We start from the raw sequence: 20,213 nt of genomic DNA on the forward strand, positions 1-20,213 counted from the left end.
TCTTCTAAACTGTTACGCAGCACTTTATCACGATGTCATTTGTCACTAGGAAATGACCTTGCTTCCTCAAAGTAATGAAATTTTATTTTAGGAGGGTGAACAGTCTCACCCTTGTGATGATGAGACAATAAAGAAGGTGGGCAAACTCCATAATTAGAGAGCTCTAAAAAACTATAATGTTCATGAAGGGGTTTACTGCTGTCAGAACACACAGGTTGAATTCAGATTTGTTATTTTGTCAGGAATGCCCTGGGCTAAAAGGACTGAAATGGAAAAGAAGACGATGTCATTTCTAATAAACAGAAAACACTGATTTTTTTTATTTGTAAAAATTAAGTACTATTCTTTGTATCCTGCCTTACAGAGCAACAGAGAAACTACAGTATTTTCTCATTATTTTATTTCTAATGGCCATGAAATACTATATTTTAAGAAAGCCACAGTCTGCTTTTTGCTTTTTCTCCCCCCCCCCCCCCCCCCCCGTTACCATGACAACCATAGAATTTTGGTACAGATAAAAGATGTGACAAGGACATTATCTTTCTTCTTTTAAAGTCTTCATGGCAATATAGATGATCAGACAGGCATTATTAAACAAGGCTGAGCATTATACAAGTGTGAAAGCTACACAAATGACTTGAGGAGGTCAAGAAGAATGGTGTTTCCTGTCAAGACCATGATAGAGAACAACACAGCTATTCGTCATTGCAGTAACAAACATTAAAACTGTGATTTGTTTTTTTGCGGGGATGGGGGGAAGGATATTTTCGGCGAGGGTGAATGGACTTGATACAAGTGGGAAAGGGTATACAAGGAACAGCGCAACATCAAGACCGGTTTAATACCAGTCCAACCTCTCAATTGAATTAGAGAAGTTTAAAGAGTAGCACAAAAAGCAAACATTCTCTGAGGATCCATATCTTGCTAAGATCACCAAGACATCAGAGACATGCACCCTTTTTTCTAGATATTAAAACTATTAAACAGCTTTTGACAAGAGTGAGGACAGACTTTTTCAATTCTTGGCATTTGAATTCAAATCAAAAATGCAGCACTTCAAAAAAGGGTTTAATTCTGATTTGGAACTAAAACTAAACTTTAAAAAAGTCTTCTGGAAACAGAAATGTTGAAAATGTCTCACTTTGGGGTGATTTTTGCTTAGCTAAAATAAAACAAACTAGGAATATTTTTTTTGTTAATTTGGTGGATTTGCAAAATTTATACTATGTGTTATTTTTATAATTACTAGTTAGTTCATGGCATATCATCATCAGCATATTCACCTATAGCACTACTACTGGCATGTGACAGTAAGAAAAAATACTGAAATATTTCATTAGTCTTAAAATCAATACCAACAACTGATTTTGGCACATTTGGAACACTGCTCTTTTTTTTTTTCTTGTATCAAAAGGCTTCATTACAAACACAAACAGGAGATGTGTTAATGTAAGTATCAAACTGTTTCACTTTTTCTTTTCAAAGCATTCCTTACCTGAGAGAATTTTAATTACAATTACATCTTTTAAAAACGTTTCCATTCTATATTAAAAACGTGTTTTCAATGACAAACATTTAGATGGGAGAATTCTGATCAGTTCACTGTAAATAACTATTTGGGTTCCTTATTTAACTTGTGTGTGGAGTGGCATCAACTGTGCACAAAAAGTACGTTGGAATGTATATTGTGGGAGAGCCACCACACTGTATCACTATTTCACTATTAAGCTACGACTACTTCAAACTCTGAACTAAATTTTCAGAGTTTTTGTGAAAAAATTAGTTTTTTTTCTCTTAGCCAAGAGAAAATGGGCAGTTCCTATAACTACTAGTTCTTGCTAGTGAAAGCCTGATGAGTACCCAGTATCATAAATACATAAACTGATACTGGGCAAGTTGCCAAACTTCATCTGCTCAGTGACATTTGTAAACACAAATCAGACAAATCAACTATGTTGCTTAAGATACACAGTTCAACATTAGCCTTGGAGGTAATCAGAAGGAATTCTGCTTACTAGTGTAGGGGATAGATTAGTCCACATTTTGACAGACTCATTTTGCTTGTCTAGCTAAGCCATAATTAATTACTTCTTTTAGCCAAATTAGACCATCACGGCCTGGATGTCTGAACAACTAGATGGTAAAAAGCTAGTTGGATGGTGTCCTGGTTTCGGCTGGGATAAAGTTAATTTCCTTCCTAGTAGCTGGTACAGTGCTGTGTTTTGGATTTAGCATGAGAATAATGTTGATAACACACCGATGTTTTAGGTGTTGCTAAGCAGTGTTTATACTAAGTCAAGGACTTCTCAGCTTCCCATGCTCTACTGACCGAGAAGGCTGGAGGTGCACAAGAAGCTGGGAGGGGGCACAGCCAGGACAGCTGACCCCAACTGGCCAAAGGGATATCCCATACCATGTGACGTCATGCTCAGTATATAAACTGGGGGGAGTTGGCCAGGGGGTGGTGACCACTGCTCGGGGACTGGCTGGGCATCAGTCGGCGGGTGGTGAGCAATTGCATTGTGCATCACTTGTTTTGCATATTCTTTTATCATCATTATTATTATTATTATTTTCCTTTTCTGTCCTATTAAACTGTCTTTATCTCAACCCACGAATTCTGCTTTTTTTTTTCCCAAGTCTCTCCCCCATCCCACTGGCGGGGGGGGAGTGAGTGAGCGAACGGCTGCGTGGTGTTTAGCTGCCTGCAGGGATAAACCACAACAGATGAGCAGGGTCAGAGAGTGGTGGCTAGTGGGTAGCACTCTACGTGGATGCCTGTGACAAGTGGATACCACAGGGGTCTGCACTGGGACCTGTCAGGTTTAACATCTTTATCAGTGATCTGGAGGTGGTAATGGAGTGCACTCTTGTCAAGTTTGCAGATGACTTCAAACTGGGGAGAAAGTAAATATGCTGGAGGGAAGGGCTGCCATCCAAAGGGACCCAGGCAGGCAGGAGGAAGGGGCCAACAGGAACCTCATGAAATAAAATAAGAATTGCACCTGAAAAGGAAGAATCCCAGGCACCGATACATGCTGAGGACTGATGGACTGGCACAGTTCACTGAAGTATTTTCTTATAAAGACATCATATTTGCAGGCATGGGAAGGCCCATATTAGTACTGATAGCCCCATTTGCGTTGTCTGGTTGGTCATATCCTCCTAAGCTTTGGCACTGCAGGGAGTGATGTAACTGTCACCAGCCTTCTCTGCTCTTCTGAGCGGCACAAGGAACAGCACCATTCTGGAATTTATTGCCAAGTGAACAGAGGCAAACAAAGCAACTTACCTGGGGTCATTCAATACTCTCATGAGTTTCCACATATGTGCCTGTCTGCACATGCAAAAGCACAGGTACATACTTTACCATTTTTAGTACAATTAATAAAAGATTGGGGATAAAGGCAAATATATTGCTATGGATTTTCATTCTATTCGTTTCAAAATTAATTAACCTTGAAGAGAGAACTGTGAACAATAGAATTCCGAACTAGTCTGTATTTTAAATCTTAACATTTGCAACACAGAGCAGGAAAATCCATAAAAACAAATTTGCAGGTTCAGCTTCTTCTTAATTGTTGTCATTTTTCATTCTATCACTTTCGGTGTTATTTTAGGTTGAAGGACACGGTGCACGAACAACAACCTCTCGAGCACATCAAAAGGTTTCAGCTTAATTCAAGGGAACACAGAATGTTTTTATACACCATGCCTTACCTTTAGCTATTTTTTGTACAAAAATGTTATTGTAGACATTGAACAGGAATATTAAGACTTCATAGTTACTAGCTAGATATATTTATAAAGGATCAATTCATTAGGTTGTAGTTCTGTCTTCCTGAATGCTGTTTTCTTAAATATTTTGCAAATCTTAAAGGATATATGATATTAAAATTATGCAGTGATATGAGTTGAGAAGAACTGGTATGTGTTGTGTAACAGGCTGGATAGTTGCTTAAGATAGAGGCTAATTAAAAAGAATTATTACAATTGTGCCACATATTCCTTTCAGACTCGGCACACATTGGTTGACTCTTTGTACAGCCTAGCCCAAGAGGGCCTTCACCTTGATAGGTCTGCCTCTCCTTGGCAAAAGCAACAATGGCAACTATGGCAGCAAATGAAATTAATAAATGCATGAAAACACTTTTCATACACATATACAAAGCAAATCTGACATTGTCTTTTGAGGCGATTACAAATCTGATTGGCAAAGACAATGTCAAAAGTGTGTCACGGCTTATTATTATGTGACTTTCTAACTAAAATTTTACATTCAGCAATAATAAATGTAAAAAAAGTAAAAATAAAGAAAAGTGTTATCCAGATTGGAAAAAAAAAAATCTTGATATCTATACCATCTCAAAAACTAATTGTAAATGGGAAATCATTACAGAAATTAATGAGTTCAGTGCTGTCTGTTCTTGACTCGGTGTTACTTAGTTTGTGTATTGGTAATCTAGAAACAAATAATAAAATCACTTCTTATGAAGTTTCCATATGACATGATTATTGACTTAAGTGATAAATAATATACAGAGAATTCTGAATCAGTAATCTGAATTCATTTTTAAACATCATGCATTTTAATGCTGCTGTATGCAAGATTGTACATCTAGGAACACAGAAAGTAGGTCACACTCACAAGACACAAAAATGGTTCTTGGAAAGCCTGTATCTGTGAAAGCCTTTGGGGTCTGGTGAGTAACCAACTGAACATGAGCTCCCAATGTAATACAGTGACTAAGACTAATGTAGCTCTTAACTATATAAGGTGAAGACAAATAAGACAGACTATAGATATATTACATCTGTATGGTATTATTGACACCATTGTTAGAATACCATGTCCAATCCTAAGGTATACACCTCAAGGTTGGAAAGTTTCTGAAAAAAACCAGAAGGTTTACAAAATCTGCAATACAGCAAAACTTCACAAAGAAATCTCAGTCTGGTTAATTTATAAAAGAATTTAATTGTGGTCTGCAAGTAACCTCCCCTTATATCCCAGATTTATCTTCAGATGGATCTTGATCTATATTCGGGTGGATTTCAACATGAAAGGCAGTCTTCATTTATCCAAAAGGTGGGAAAAAGTTCAATGTCTAAACACTGCAGTCAGGCTAGAACTAAGGTACCCATTTTTAAAGTAAGACAACCACAAAAAAAATTCCCAAAAGATGTGTTGATTTCTACATTGTTTTCTCTCCTGATACAAAGAGTGGGTGCCTGTTTAAAAACATGCTCTAGTGCAATCAGAAGATAAGTACGGGATATACAAAACACAAGACAAAGAATTATGGTCTGTTTGAAGCAAGAAATCAGACCAAATGACTGGAGTGACAAGAGGCAGCTGGGAACATGCCAGTAAGATATATTTTTATTGGAAAACTTATTTCTGCAAACTAGTTGAAGACACAGATTTGGAGCGAGTGAGGCCTTGGCTTTGCCCTATTCTATGCGACCCTGATGAAGATGAGAGTCCCTGGGAGGAAATAAGTACGTTCATTCAGCTAATAGCATTGTTTGCCTCTGACCTTTCTTTATGAGTGTCTCAAGTTCAATATGTTCATAATTTGTCTCGTTTTGTCTCCTTTCTTTAGTGTTGTGGACAAAACCTCATTCAGGAGTATCATTTGGGCACCATCTTTGATTCTAAGGCTTTCATCTCCACATCTTGAAAATATAAGTTTGTTTAAATCTGCATTCTTTGGCATAATGTCTCTAATATTCAGTCCTTTCTATCCATTCATGCAGCTAAACTCTTAACCATTTCCATCCTAAACCCTGTGACTTCTTTTCTCTGCTCTTGATATAGTAGCAAATTTTCATCAACAACAAAGCAAAGGGTGCTTTCCCAGCCTCCTGTTTTAGTCATCTCTTCTCTTTGTATTTCTGAATTTGCTTCTCTTCCGCATTGCATTAAGACACAGAACATTAGGTTCTAGTTCAACATTGAAAAATCCAATCCTTCTTACAATCAACTGATGATGTCGGCATTTATTTTTGATTTCTTACATTTTAAAATAAGCACCCTCATGCTTTCTGTTATGTTTCTTCTTATGTTTGGGAAGAGCGCCCAGTGAATCTCTCTGCTTCAAACCCCTTCTCAGACCTCATTGCTCTTGTGTTTCTTACACACGCAATGAAGCCTACCACATAGCTCAAAATTACCTACTTGGTTTCCTGCATTTCCCCAGCAATCTTTGGATAGGCATCTGTTGTCTCTTGCTTTACACACAGATGATGAGATTTTTGGAAGGATGAACCATTATTTCATCCTGCCTTCCACTGTGACTGCTAACTGCACTACTAATATTCCTACTACCTACTACTGATTTCCCTTGTACAAGAGAAAACAGTGACTCAGAAAATTCCTATTGATTTGCTCCTGGGAGAAAGTATTATTATAAGGACTGCAATTCTACACCTACGAATAAAGAATACCAGCTATATGAGACACAGAGATAGATTTCTGGATTTTACTCACAGGCTTGAGTTAGGACTGTGCAAAATCCTGAAAAGGAGTTTGAGAAAGTCATTAACTTCAGGGGTCCCATGTGGAAGGAATGCTATAGGCCATCTATAAGAGCCCAGGGAAAAAAGAGTTACTGTGCGGCCCTTACCACAGGAACAGAGTTGTAGTTGGTCCTTGAAGGAATGTTCAAAGCCATAAGAAAGTCTATTTCATCCTCCCATTCACAGGCATGAATGTTTGTCCACAGATGGCATAATTTCTGGCACAAATTCATTCTTTCAATGTCAGTTCTGGATTCCATTGTTTTACTTGCAGAAAGAAAGATTTTGTGGAAGCATCTTTCAAAATCACTTCATTTTCCATGGTAAATGCTTTCAGCTTCCCTTGAGCAGCAGCAAACTACAGCAGACACAGGCTGGATTCAAAGCTCAGACATAAAACTGAAGACCAGTATCTAGCAGAGTTCTAGTTATTGCAGTTTCTTTGGTGGACTGCTGCTAGCAAGAAATCACAATCATGAAAACGCAGGTAAGCCAGCCATCTCCCAAACCTTCGTAAGTCTATAAGTACAGTTAAAATAGATTAAAAATATATCTAATATTACGTCTAAATTATTGTGTATATCATACAGATTACCTTCCCTGTGTATGTCCTGAATACTAGTGAACTAAACATGCAGTGTAGGTGGGACATGTAATAATCTCTTTAATTCCTGGCCATGAATTCACTAACAAAATAGACTACTGCTCTTCAAAAAGCCCATATAGTTCAAATATAAGTTGCACAGCCGCATTAAATAAGTGCTTCTGAAAAAATACGTGCACACTTCAGTGAAGACAATAGCAAGCAATTAGTTTTCAAGGTAAACATTTAATGATTTTCTATTTAGCTTTCTTTATTGGGAAATGCACTTGAAAATACATTTGTTTGTTCAAATTACTGTATTGTTCAAAACACAGAATGAACAACTGAGGTTGGAAGGGACCTCTGGAGGTCATCTGGTCCAACTGCCCTGCTCAAGCAGGGACACCTACAGCCAGTTGCCCAGGACCAGGTCCAGACAGCTTTTGAGTATCTCCAAGGATGGAGACGCCACTACCTCTCTGGGCAACCTGTGCCAGTGCTCAGTCACCCTCACAGGAAAAAAAGTGTTTCCTGATGTTCAGAGGGAACCTCCAGAGTTTCAGTTTGTGCCCATTGCCTCTCGTCCTGTCACTGGGCACCACTGAGAAGAGCCTGGCTCCATCTTCTTTGCACCCTCCCTCCAGGTATTTATATACATTAATGAGATCCCCCCTCAGTCTTCTCTTCTGTAGGCTAAACAGTTTCGGCGCTCTCAGCCTTTCTGCATAGGAGAGATGCTCCAGTTCCGTCACCATCTTCAAGGCCCTTCACTGGACTCTCTCCAGTATGTCCTTGTCACTCTTGTACTGAGGAGGCCCAGAACTGGACACAGTACTCCAGCTGTGGCCTCACCAGTGCTGAGCAGAGGGAAAGGATCACCTCCCTCGACCTGCTGGCGATGCTTTGCCCAATGCAGACCAGGATACCGTTAGCCGCCTTTGCTGCAAAAGCACATTGCAGGCTCACGTTCAACTCGGTGTCCACCCAGGTCCTTTTCTGACAAGCTGCTTTCCAGATGGGTGGCCCCCAGCATACATTGGTGCATGGGGTTATTCCTCCCCAGGTGCAGGACTTTGCACTTCCCCTTGTTGAACTTCATGAGGTGCCTGTCAGCCCATTTCTCCAGCCTGTCGAGGTCACTCTGGATGGCAGCATGACCCACTGGCGTATCAGCCACTCCTCCCTGCTTTACGTCGTCGGGAAACTTGCTGAGGTTATACTCTGCCCCATCAACCAGGTCATTAATGAAGATGTTAAACAGGACTGGAGCCAGTATTGACCCCTGGGGCACACTGCTAGTCACTGGCCTCCAACAAGTCTTTGCACCGCTGATCACCACACTCTGGGCCTGGCCATTCAGCCAGTTTTCAATCCACCTCACTGTCTGCTCATCCAGCCCGTACATCAATAGCTTCTCTATGAGGATCACATGGCAGACACTGTCAAAGGCCCTACTGAAGTCCAGGTAGACAACATCCACAGCTCTCCCCTTGTCTACCAGGCCAGTTACTTCATCATAGAAGGTTATCAAGTTGGTCAAGCAAGACTTCCCCTTGGTGTAGCCATGTTGACTACTCCTGATGATTTTCCTTAATATACATGAGGAAAAATTTCTTTACTGAAAGAGTGGTTAAACATTGGAACAGGCTGCCCAGGGAAGTGGTTGAGTCCCCATCCCTGGAAGTATTTAAAAGACGTGTAGATGTGGCACTTAGGGACATGGTTTAGTGGGCATGGTGGTATTGGGTCGACGGTTGGACTCGATGATCTTAGAGGTCTTTTCCAACCTTAATGATTCTATGATTCTATGATTCTATGGAAATCTGTTTCTGGATTATCTGCTCCATCACCTTCCCAGGGATGGAGGTGAGGCTGACCGCCCTGTAGTTCCCTGGATCCTCCTTCTTTCCCTTCCTGAAGATAGGAGTGACATTTGCTTTCCTCCAGTCTTGGGCCACTTCTCCCAATGGCCGTGATCGATCAAAGATTATCAAGAGTAGCCTCACAATGACATCTGCCAGCTCCCTCAGCACTCGTGGGTGCATCCCATCAGGGCCCATGGACTTAGGTATGTGCAGTTTGCTTACGTATTCCCTTACCTGATCCTCTTCCAACAAAGCTACATCTTCCTTGCTCCAACCCTTCCCCCTGGTCTCCGGGACCTGGCATTCCTGAAGGCTGGCCTTATTAATAAAGTCTGAGGCAAAGGCAGCCATCAGTACCTCAGCCTTTTCCATGTCCTGTGTAACCAGGTCCCCTGTCTTGTTGAGCAGTGAGCTTCCCCAGTCTTCCTTTTGTCTCCCATGTACTTATAGAAGCCCTTCTTGTTGTCCTTGATGTCCCTGGCCGGATTCAATTCCATTTGGGCTTTAGCTTTCCTAACTTCATCCCTGGACGCTCAGACAATGTTTCTGTATTCCTCCCAGTTTACCAGTCGTTGCTTCTACCCTCTATGCTTTCTTTTTGTGTTTGAGTATTGCTAGGAGCTCCTTGTTCATCCACACAGGCCTCCTGGCATTTTTGCCTGACTTCCTATTCACTGGGATGGACTGCTCCTGAGCTTGGAGGCGGTGATCCTTGAATATTAATCAGCTTTCTTGGACCCTCCTTCCCTCCAAGGCCTTATCCCACGGGACTCTTCCAAGCAGATCTTTGAAGAGGGCAAAGTCTGCTCTCCTGAAGTCCCGGGTTGTGAGCTTGTTTTTCACCCTCCTCCTTGCCCTCAAGATTCTGAACTTCACCATCTCATGGCCTCTGCCGCCCAGGCTGGCTTTGAACTTCACATCCCCAACGAGCCGCTCTGTGTTGGCATGAAGTCTAGCAGATCACCTCTCCTTGTTGGCTCTTCTATCACTCAGAGGAGGAAGTTATCAACAATGCACTCCAGGAACCTCCTGGATTGCTTATGCCCAGCTGTTGTCCCTCCAGCTGATATTGGGGTGGTTGAAGTCCCTCATGAGGACCCAGGCCTGCGAACATGAGGCTGCTCCCATCTGTCTGTAGAGGGCCTCATCCACCTGTTTCTCCTGGCCGGGTGGCCTATAGCAGACACCCACTATAATGTCATCTTTACCTGTCCTCTCTTTAATCCTAACCCTTAAGCGCTCAGTTGGCTCCTCATCCATCCCCAGGCAGAGCTCCATGCGTTCCAGCTGTTCTCTCACATAAAGGGCAACTCCCCCTCCTCTTTTTCTCACCCTGTCCTTCCTAAAGGGCCTGTATTCTTCCATTGCAACACTCCAGTCATAGGAGCCATCCCACCATGTCTCCATGATCCTGACAAGATTGTAGCCCTGCAGTTGCACACAGATCTCTGACTCATCATGTTTATTCCCCATACTGCCTCTATTACTGTGCAGGCACTTCAGAGCGGCACCCCAGCATGTTGAGTTCCTGGAAAGGGTTTGGGGGATTATGTTGTACCCAGAGTTATAATAATTTTTGACACAACATAATTAAAGCTGATGATTTAATATAATAAACTAAATCAGTGAGCTAGAATACAGTGGTTTGCATGAAAACAATAAATATTTTTAACATTAACAATATCTCCTTTATTTGTTTACCTGAAACTAGAACCTAATGTTGGTAATTCCCTTTAGAATAAGAAGTAATTAGTTATGATGCCGTCATCTTAATTTAAAATCGATTAAAACCAACTCATTAAACAGAAAGAAATCAGTACAGAGCCCAGTAGCTCTCACCTCACAAAACCAGCATGTGGCGCTGTCTCCTGTAAAAAAGACAGCTCCGAGTTTCACAAAGCGGGTCTTCAAAAAAGCACATTTTTACATTGTCAGACTGCTCTGAAGCACAGGCAGGAAAATAATCCCCGTATTTTTAACATAAGACCAATACTCTGCATTTGCAAGAAATTATTGGTACCAATTCTACTACTTCTAATACCCAAAGATTATTTAATGTCATTTATTGACCAAAAAAAAAAGTCAGTGAGCAAAACATACAAATGTATCTATATTATGTGGTCATGGACAATGATGATCTTTAAAGATTGGTTGGATTGTGTATATCATTTATTTCCAAATTTCTGTATTCTGTAACCAATTTATTAACGTCTTTAAAACGAGTGTATTTACAAACGTGTGTATCTTGTCTTTTGGTCTATCGGATATTTAGCCCATAGTGGGTTTTAATTACCTACTAAATTCTTGAGCTACTGAGCCTGTTTCTTAATCTCCGTGTAAGGGAACAGGACCTGTGTGAATACAGTTTTACTGGAACTGAACAGCCGGTCTTTTGTGTGCTAACCAAGTCAGCCCTCACTAAAAAGGAATCCACCGACTACGCTGATGATCTCTGTAACCACGACCTTTCAAACAAAAGCAACTGAATAAACTGTATTTGCAAACTTTTAAATTATTAAGGGCTCTGTGCCCTTTGCTGCCAGACTTTATAAAACAAAAGAAACAGGAATTGTACCCTTTTACTTAAAGCTGGGGTTTGTAATGTACAACGTAAATTGCATTAGTAGTAACATGGAGGGGATATATCTGTAGAACCATCTGCCCTCTCTAGATTTGCATCTGATTTACAGATAGTTACATATTTTTTCAGGCAGTTTTTATTATCTGCTAAAATATGGCAAAAGTTGAAAGCATTTGGTGTACCTGTAAACACTATGAATCAGTGAAGCAATTTTCTTTTCCTGCCTCAAGGCAAAAAAGGTTGCAAAATTTTTAGTCAAGGCTTAAAAAAACCTATTTGAAAGTTACTCAGTTAGAAACTGGGAAGTCCTGAACTTAGTATCGAGGCCTGAATGGGCTCACCACTGTTTGTCACAATATTGCTAGGTCTGTGCATTTATTTCTGTGCTGTTTTATAATGTTTTTTTTTTTTTCTTTTTAAATCCAGAGGTGCTGGATTAGGCGAAGTAACTGGTTCTCTAGTGGCGAGAAATCAGTCAGAATTGGGAACAGCATTTCTGAGCCACTTACGGCCTCTGCTCACTGCGAGAGGTAGGTACTCACTCCAGCTCCAAAGACGAGGAAGACTTCTGGAGGTGTAGCTGAGACGGTCTTCCTTGCCTAACCGGGGCACTTCCAAAATAGCCGGCAGAGTACGCTTACACAGTGCAATCAGCGGGGCAACTTCTGTGCCAGGACATGGCAGGTGACCTCGTCTGCTGGCAACTGTGCTCCCTCAAGCATGGAAGGGCACGCATACTGTCATTTCGATTTGTTAACACCCGCAGGAGCGAATCTAGCCTACTGGCTTCTTTCAAGTGAAGATTTCTGGTCAGCTGACAAGAGACACTGTAAGCTGCAAAGTAATAGCTAAACTAAAATTTGTCTCGCTATTGTATTTGTACGTTACCAATACTTGTGAGAAGAACTCTCTTCTCTTTTTAATCTGTGCCTTTTGTGGTAAGCTAGTAAAATTATAGCTAGAATCTAAAGCTAGAATTTAACTACTGATTTATTAGTTTGGATGTAGCAAACCTTCTTATACTTTGATTTTCTGATATATATGGGTGTATGCATATAGTCCGGTAAGAATGACATTGGGGAATATGCTTTATTTCACATTTGTGTACACAAGAATATCCATAAAGAGAGGAATTATAGCTATGTAAAATTAGTACAAGCCAGACTGGTCGAAGACCTTGCTGTCTTTTGATGAGATTTTAGGTGACTTTCCTAATGACCACTTAACTGATGCTAAGACTTGTTCCAGTAAAGAAGAATCCTGCAGCCTGTTTAATATAGGCTTTGATAACCACATTAAACTACTACTTAGAGTAGTAACTAATCTAGCATTAACTCCTGAAACGGCCTACAGACTACATATTTCAGCTCATACAACCTTGGGATTTTCAAGTTCAGGAGGCTCAATCCACAGGCTCCAGTGAGAAAAGATCCACTTGCTCTTTCTAGTAGCACATACTTGCAACGGGAGGAGTCCATACAGCGTGCGCATGGAGAGGAATGTAGTACGTAACCTCTGTGCTACATACTGCGGCATGCACTCCCAGCCCTGGAACTGAAGGCGCAGAGAGAAAGGACGCTAGGCTGATGTATACTGTATGGTAGCCATTTTAAAGCTCAAGGCGCTGTTTTAATTTTGCAGCTATTACCCTGAGGTATTTGGACTAACGACTTGTAGATTTTCATTTTTAAGTAACTCTTCAGAGGAGCCTTTATGAGTTTCACCTTGGGACAAATGCTCACCGCAGTGTTTCTCTGTAAGAACCACAGAGTTTCAAAAACTAATTTCCTTGCATTCTTGCCTCCCCGTCCTTTTTTTTTTTAAAATAATAAATAAAAGAGCCTAACGCAGAGAAGGCTTTAAGGACCGGCCCCTCAGCAGGGCTGCCGATATACAAAGCCACGGGCGGGCTGCGCCGGTCCCCTCCGGCAGCGCAAGGGCCGGCGGCGCGGTGTGACCGGGCTGAGCCAGGCCGCCGCGCCCGGCCCCGCGCGGACAGCGGGCCGGGCCCGACGCCGCCGGCTTGCCGGCCCGGCGCTAACGGCCGGTTACCGACGGCCGGGCAGGTCGGGCGCGGGCCGCGGGCCCCCGGCGCCCAGCTCTGCGCCAGCGGGGCGGGACCCCCACCCCGCCCGCGTGTGTGTGAGGACAGGGCGAGCGGCTCCGCGGGCCGCCGCCCGCCCCGGTGCCCCACAGGTGGCGGCGTGCGGCGAGGGCCCCGGCGGCCAGCGGCCGCCCCGCCGGGCCGACCTGCCCGCGGCCACACGGCCCGCCCGCCCCGCCACTGGCGCTCGGCGCAGCCAATGGCGCGGCCGCTGTCAGCCTCGGCCCGCCCGCTGCCGGGCGGGGGAGGGCTGTGGGCCGGGGCGGGCGTGAGGAGAGTTGAATGATTGAACTTTCTTGTGTAGTTTCTGCGGCGCGGAGGTGTCCGTCCCCAGCGCAGCCCGGCACCAGCCCGCCGAGCGGGAGCTTACCCCGGCGCCTGCCGCCCCCCGCAGCGCCCGGCCGCCCCTCTGCCCTCCTCTCCCGCAGAGCGATGGCTCGGAGGGCGCCCGGCGCGTCCCTCGCCCTGCTCCTCTGGGTAACGGCCGCCTGCGGCAGCCCCGCCGGGCCGGGGGCCGGCGCCGCCGCCGCCGCCGCCCGCAGGCAGGACGAGGCTTTCTCCACCGCCAGATGCACCTCCAGGTGCCTGAGCCTCCAGATCACCCGCATCTCCGCCTTCTTCAAGCATTTCCAGGTAGGGGCACGGCGCCGCGCAGGGGGGCCCCGCCGCCGGCCCGCTGCTGCCGCCCGGCCCGCCCGGCGGGTGGGCGTCCCTCGGCACCGGCACCGGCGCGGCGGGCGCGGGGTGGGGGCGGAAGGGACGGCCGGGGCCGGAGCGCCTCTAGGCAAACTTGGGGGGCCGTTTCCCCGAGGGATGGCGGGCGCGTTGCGGGTGCCGCCGCCGACACCTGGAGGCGGCGGACAGGTGGGCAGGGCCCCGCGGCAGCGCCGAGACCCGCCGGTGCGTGTGGGTGCCGGCCGGGCTCCCCGCGTGGCTGGTCGCCGGGAGGAGGCGGCGGATCGTGGGGCTCCCGGCCCGCCACACGCTTGTCAGCTGCTCGCCGGCCGGCTGGGCGGCGGGGCTGAGCCCGCGGCGGGGCGAGGCGGGGGCACCGCTCTGCCCCGGCTCCTCGCAGGTGCTTGGCGCGCCCTGCCGCTGCCTCTGGCACGGCGGGACGGGCCCCGGCCGCTGCCTCCGGCGATGTCCGAGACTGTGGGGCGGGCGGGGCGGCCGCGGCACGGTGCTCCCGGGCCGGGGGTGCGCTTGTGCTTCCGAGCAGCGGGCGGTGCTGGGGCGATCCCGCGGGGCTCCGCCTGCCTGCGGGCCGGGCGAGTCGTTGCGCCCTGCCGCCCGCGGGTGCCTCGCTTCTCCAGCCTGGTGGGAAAGTTTGAGCTTATTTTTTAAGACCGATGATCGGGAACGTGTAATACTTAGTTCCGACCTCCTGGAAGGTGAGGGTGGGGTGACGCTTTTTTTTGAGAAACAGAGGGGCACGTCTCTGGCTAACGGGAGCGGGGAAATGGGGATGAAGTGGGGGGAAATGGGGTGGAAGCGGCGGGAGACCTGCGGAGTGTAAAACGAAATGAGGGAGAGTGAGCCCCGAAGGCGACTGCGCTGGCAGCGGTGCGGGAGGTGGTGTGACAGCAGCGGGTGTCTGCCCGTCCTTTCCCTTCTTCCAGTTACACACGCACCTTTCCCTTCTCCCGTCCCCGCCTGTGCTACACTGTGCAAGTATTAAACCGAGTCGACTCCATCCAAATTATGGAAGCCCTTCTGAACTGCTAGCCCTTCTCCCTCCCTAGCCCCCAAGCCCCTTTTGGAAAGGGTTGGCCAGCCCGGTGTGAAGGGAGCCACCTCCACCTTTCGGGATGGCACGTCTCTGCAGCGCGCAGGGGACCAAGCCGGGAGCGCGCCGCTCGCTTGCCCGGTGCTTTCCTGTCAATGAGAAACTGGAACCGCTTGGACAGATGTTTTGGGTAAAGCAGCGTTCAGGGCTCAGGTGTTGGCACAAAAGGCTGCTGTGAGAGACAGTTAAGGACAACCCGATTTAAAAGGAAGTCAGCGTGAAAGGAAGGCTTAGTGCGTTCGTTTCAACGGCTGCAGGAGGTGTTCGGTGCCTGCACCCGGCTTTGGGCTAGGCTCTTTAGAGAGCGGGGGTGCACCCCGAGGCGGGTGGGGAAGGCGCTGCCCTGCCCTGCCCTGCCCGCCCCGGCGCTGCCCGCGGCCCCGCCAGCTGCCGGCGGGCGGCGGGCGGGGCCGCCCCGGGCGAGGCTTCTTCCGCGGCTCCGCTGGGGCCGGGGGCGGCGGAGCGCTCGCTGTCAACGTGGTCTCCGCTTCACGGGATGGCTTGAAAGGAGGGTACCCATTAAAATAGTTCATTATCTTGGAAGGGGATTAGTATTTTTTATTGCGTTGTCAGGCGGTTGTAACTTACTTGCTTTACAGTTTCAGTGGCTAAAGAGGCAGTTTAGATCAAGCCAATTCCTGGTGAAAGGCTTTTTTTGTGTTTCCTTGGCAAGATTTCTTTTCCGACGTAAAACTGCTGACAGAATGCACATTGCCAAACAATAGTGATTACGTTTTAATTAGCCAGTGTGAAATAGGCTGCAAATTACTCAGTTAGGACTTGATAACTGGCTGGTTTTTTGTTATCAGTTGAAAATGTCGGAGTTCTAACACCAACCTGGTAAAGCACACGGTAATTGATCTAAATTACCAGGGATTAAACTCCTGGTAGACATGAAACGACTGTAACGTTTGGACGATAAAGTGCTCTCGTTTATAAAAGTTAAGCTTTCCATTGTTTTTCAATGAAGGAAAGGAGGAGAGTTTTAGAGTGCACCGAGCATCCAGTGTTCTCACAGGAGACTGATAATACACAGTGGACTGTAGGACATGCAGGTCTGGGCCATATTATTCCATGAGGGCTAAAGGATACCGTCCTCCTTTCATCCCCCTCTCTTCTCCCTCCTTCTAAACACCACCACCACTCCCCCCCCTCCTTTCATCTCAACTGGTAGCAATTTCTGGAGATCTTTTCATTTCGGAGATGCCCACTTATCTTGTAATCTGACTCAACCTTTGAAGCGAACTGAACACTAGCTCGTCCCAACTGGCGCAGGAAGGAACTCCAGTGTCTCCTGCTTAGGACAAGAATTGAAAGAAGACTGACCCACTCATTTCCCAGCCCTGCTTTAGGTACAGCCTCAGCGGTGGCGGTCGGGGAGACAGCAGCTGGATGTTTCATGGGAGGTGGACTCGCCAATACTTCAGAGGGAGTTCATTTCACGTAGTTCATGGTACCAAAACCACATCACTAGCAACCTTTTACAGGGAATGAGGGCCAAGATGTATGAACAGGAAATCAGGATTAATTCTATACCTCCTGGCTCCCTTGTTTGAATGCCAACTGATATTTTTCAAATTTCCAAAATGCTCACAAGAGATTTTCATTCATTTTCCCCCACGGAGAGTTTTCGCCCATTTTTCTTTATCATCCCTATTTGTGAAAGGGTCAAGAGAAGTATTATTTTTAAAAAAAAAGACTATTTGTTAATTTACATTTGGGAAGTAATTCTAAGCCCATTTTAAAGGTGCATTCTCAGTAGGAAATTATTTTAACCTATGCACAGGTCATATAATTTTTATTTTTTTTTTCCATGTAGGCTATTTATGTGGGCTAGAAGAAGAATTAGTCACCTAAATCAAAAGTCTGTGATCTTCAGAACGCCTGTGGAAGAGGCACAGATGCCTGCTTTTTGCTATAAAATTCCCATGGCCAGGGGAGTTTTCCAGTTTTGGGAGTGTTGGGGAATTCTGGGTAGAGATTACACCAAAGGACATTTGGGATCAATATGAGAGATATCGCACCACATGGGTCTTATAGCCCAATGAAATATGTACGTTTTATATCTGTCTATGGCCTACCTACAGGCCAGGAAGTTTCACACAGAACATGCTGGCACAAAGTCCTTTCCTAAAAAAGCAAACAAACAAAAAATGTAAGCAGAATGGGTCATAATGGTTTCTTCTTTTATATACCAGCATATTAATTACATACACATCTACAGTAGAGAATGATGTTCAATCTATGAATGAAGGGACTCCAACATATCTCTTCTGTCTTCCTGGAGTTGAGCTTTAGCTTGCTTTGGACTTTTGCAGATGAGAGAAAACGTTTTTATCCCAACTGTGTAACTTGGGCCACTGGACAGCACTGAATGAAGCATTCATTGGCCTGTGACCAGAAGGAGTAGGGAAAAGAGAACACGGCTCTCTACCCTAATGTTAAGGATACTCGCTTTTAGCTATTTGGGGTGTTGAGACCGGGGTTGTACAATGACTGGTATATAACATGTATAAGGGAGTAATTGGAGCATTACTGGAATCCATCCATGCTCCTGGGTGACTGCATTGACAAGTAGAGTTCCTACTGCTGTGCTTTGTTTCTGGCAAAATTCTCTGCAAATCACTTGAACGTGGGACAATGCCGAGTGTTCTTCCAGCAAGCAAGAACATGACAATCAAGTGGCCTGCCTACAGTGGAGAAGATGTAGATTTGAACCTGATAGTCCTGTATCATAATCAGTGTTGTACCCATTGGGCTGTTGTCTAAAAGAGCATGTCTCTGTGTTAGTGACGAACCCAAAAACTGCCCTTAGAAGAAGGGAAGGGAGATTCCTCCTGTATTTTGGAAGGAAAGGAAGGGTTAAGGGTGCCTGGCTCGACAAGATTGTGAATCCTGTGTGGAAGAAAGCACACTGGTTTAGGGACTGAGGTTGTAGAGAAAGGTGATGTCATTGGATACATTCTTTCCCTCAACATTTTCACATTACGGCAGTTCCCTTCTCAGCGTTTTAGGGGATGTACAGGAAAAAGTCAGGGATTCTAACTTGATGTACCCAAAGTTTTTTTTTATGAATCTAGCTTTATAGTAACCTAGTACAGTAGCTAAAACCCTCATGAAAATGAGGTCACAGTTACTGCACAAGTTTTTGTGTTCCTGAGAAAGGTATGGGTATAAATAGGGACGATGTATAGCTAGCTGGAAAAGAGGCCTGAATACTCAGCTTAGTTTAGCTAGAGCTTTTCTGTATAACCTACCTGTTTTAGTGGAGTGAGACTAAATTCCTTGCATTGCTGTCTATGGGTGTAGCCTTTCCCATCTGTGATATTAGTTGTGGATGAACTCATTCCATTTTGGGGAGGCGGGCATGGCAGTGACCTTTAGCTTTCTATTTTCAAGTTGAGTGAAAACACAGTTTGGATTTTAACCTCTACTGCCAGCCATGTGAGCCGTGTTCAGAAAACAGCATGATTAAAAGCTTTCTTTGTGAATGAGAGCTTGAACATCAGTGTAAGCATATAGGCTAAATGTACAGCATAAAAATGGTATGGAGAGCAGTGTCTACTTGGACCTGTGAACTCATGGATCTTTTGTCTTAGTTGCCATCTGTTACAGACCTCTCAAGTGACTTCCAGCTTAATATGTGCAACTTGACAAGTTAGCTAAAGTAGAGGAGGTGTCAATCTTCTTTACTGGGTCAGAAGCTAAGAGGGTGGTAGAACATGCCAGAGGATGGAAGAATGGCGGCAGCAGGAGGTTGGCGGTAGTTGCCAGTCAGACTGACCGGCCGTGTTTGCTGTATGGCGTCACAGGAACAGAGAGGGGCCGCAGCCACATGCTCTCAGAGTGACAGAGTAGTTAAGGCTGGATGGCACCTCTTGGCAACCTGTTCTAGTGTTCAACCACCCTCACAGTAAAAAAAAAAGTGTTTTCTTATGTTCAGATGGAATTTCCCGTGTTTCAGTTTTCCCCCCTTGCCTCTTGTCCTGTTTCTGGGCACCACTGAGAAGAGCCTGGCTCCATCTTCTTTACTCCCTCTCATCAGATATTTATAAACATTGATGAGAACCCCCTGACCTTTTTCTGTTCCAGGCTAAACAATCCCAGTTCTTTCAACCTCTTCTCATATGAGACATGCTACAATCCCTTAATCTTAGTGGCCCTTTGCTGTACTTGCTCCACTAAGTCCATGTCTCTCACGTACTGGGGAGCCCAGCACTGGACCCAGCTTTCCAGATGCAGAGGAGTGACTAGTACAGAGAATAGGAGTAATTACATTTCAAAGATACAATGCATGCTAAATATTGGTACTCACTTCTAAGTTCATTTTCACTATTTACATTTTTCTTACATTAGTTTATATATGGACATTTATGGTTGTCAACGCATTAGAAACAAAATGCTAATGCTAAATCCAGTCCGATTTTTTTTTACCCGTATTTTTAGATACTGGTACATCTCACTGTGGTTTTCTTTTTTTTTTTTTTCCCCCTGGTGTTTGGGTAGTGCTCAATAGTAAATTGAATCTTAGCAAATCCATTTCTTTATTCTTAAGAGAGAAATCCAGGTACATTTGGGACGTATACATAGAGTGTGATCCAGAATTGTGATTGCTGCTTGAATAGGCTCATGAAATATTGCTTTAAACTTGTTCAGATGGATACTGTTTAAAAGCATATCAGCAACAGTGTGGATGAGCTTGGTCACATAGGGGTTCTGTATTCATACCTAAGGTAACTTCTTTGAGTAGCGGGTGAATTACAGTTGAAACT

At 45.0% G+C, this 20,213-nt stretch overlaps 1 protein-coding gene across 1 annotated transcript in view; it reads left to right on the forward strand.

Annotated features, from left to right (window-relative positions):
• Nucleotides 1–13,976: 13,976 nt before the first annotated feature.
• Nucleotides 13,977–20,213, forward strand: part of ANOS1 (anosmin 1) — a 157,234-nt gene continuing 150,997 nt past the window's right edge. Inside the window, exon 1 of the mRNA XM_076357908.1 lies at nt 13,977–14,288. Within this exon, the coding sequence (XP_076214023.1) occupies nt 14,088–14,288 (201 nt within the window). The 5' untranslated portion in view covers nt 13,977–14,087. The remainder of the gene's footprint in view (nt 14,289–20,213) is intronic.

The sequence above is a fragment of the Aptenodytes patagonicus genome, chromosome 1 (assembly GCF_965638725.1).
Source record: "Aptenodytes patagonicus chromosome 1, bAptPat1.pri.cur, whole genome shotgun sequence".
Classification (NCBI taxonomy): Eukaryota; Metazoa; Chordata; class Aves; order Sphenisciformes; family Spheniscidae; genus Aptenodytes; species Aptenodytes patagonicus.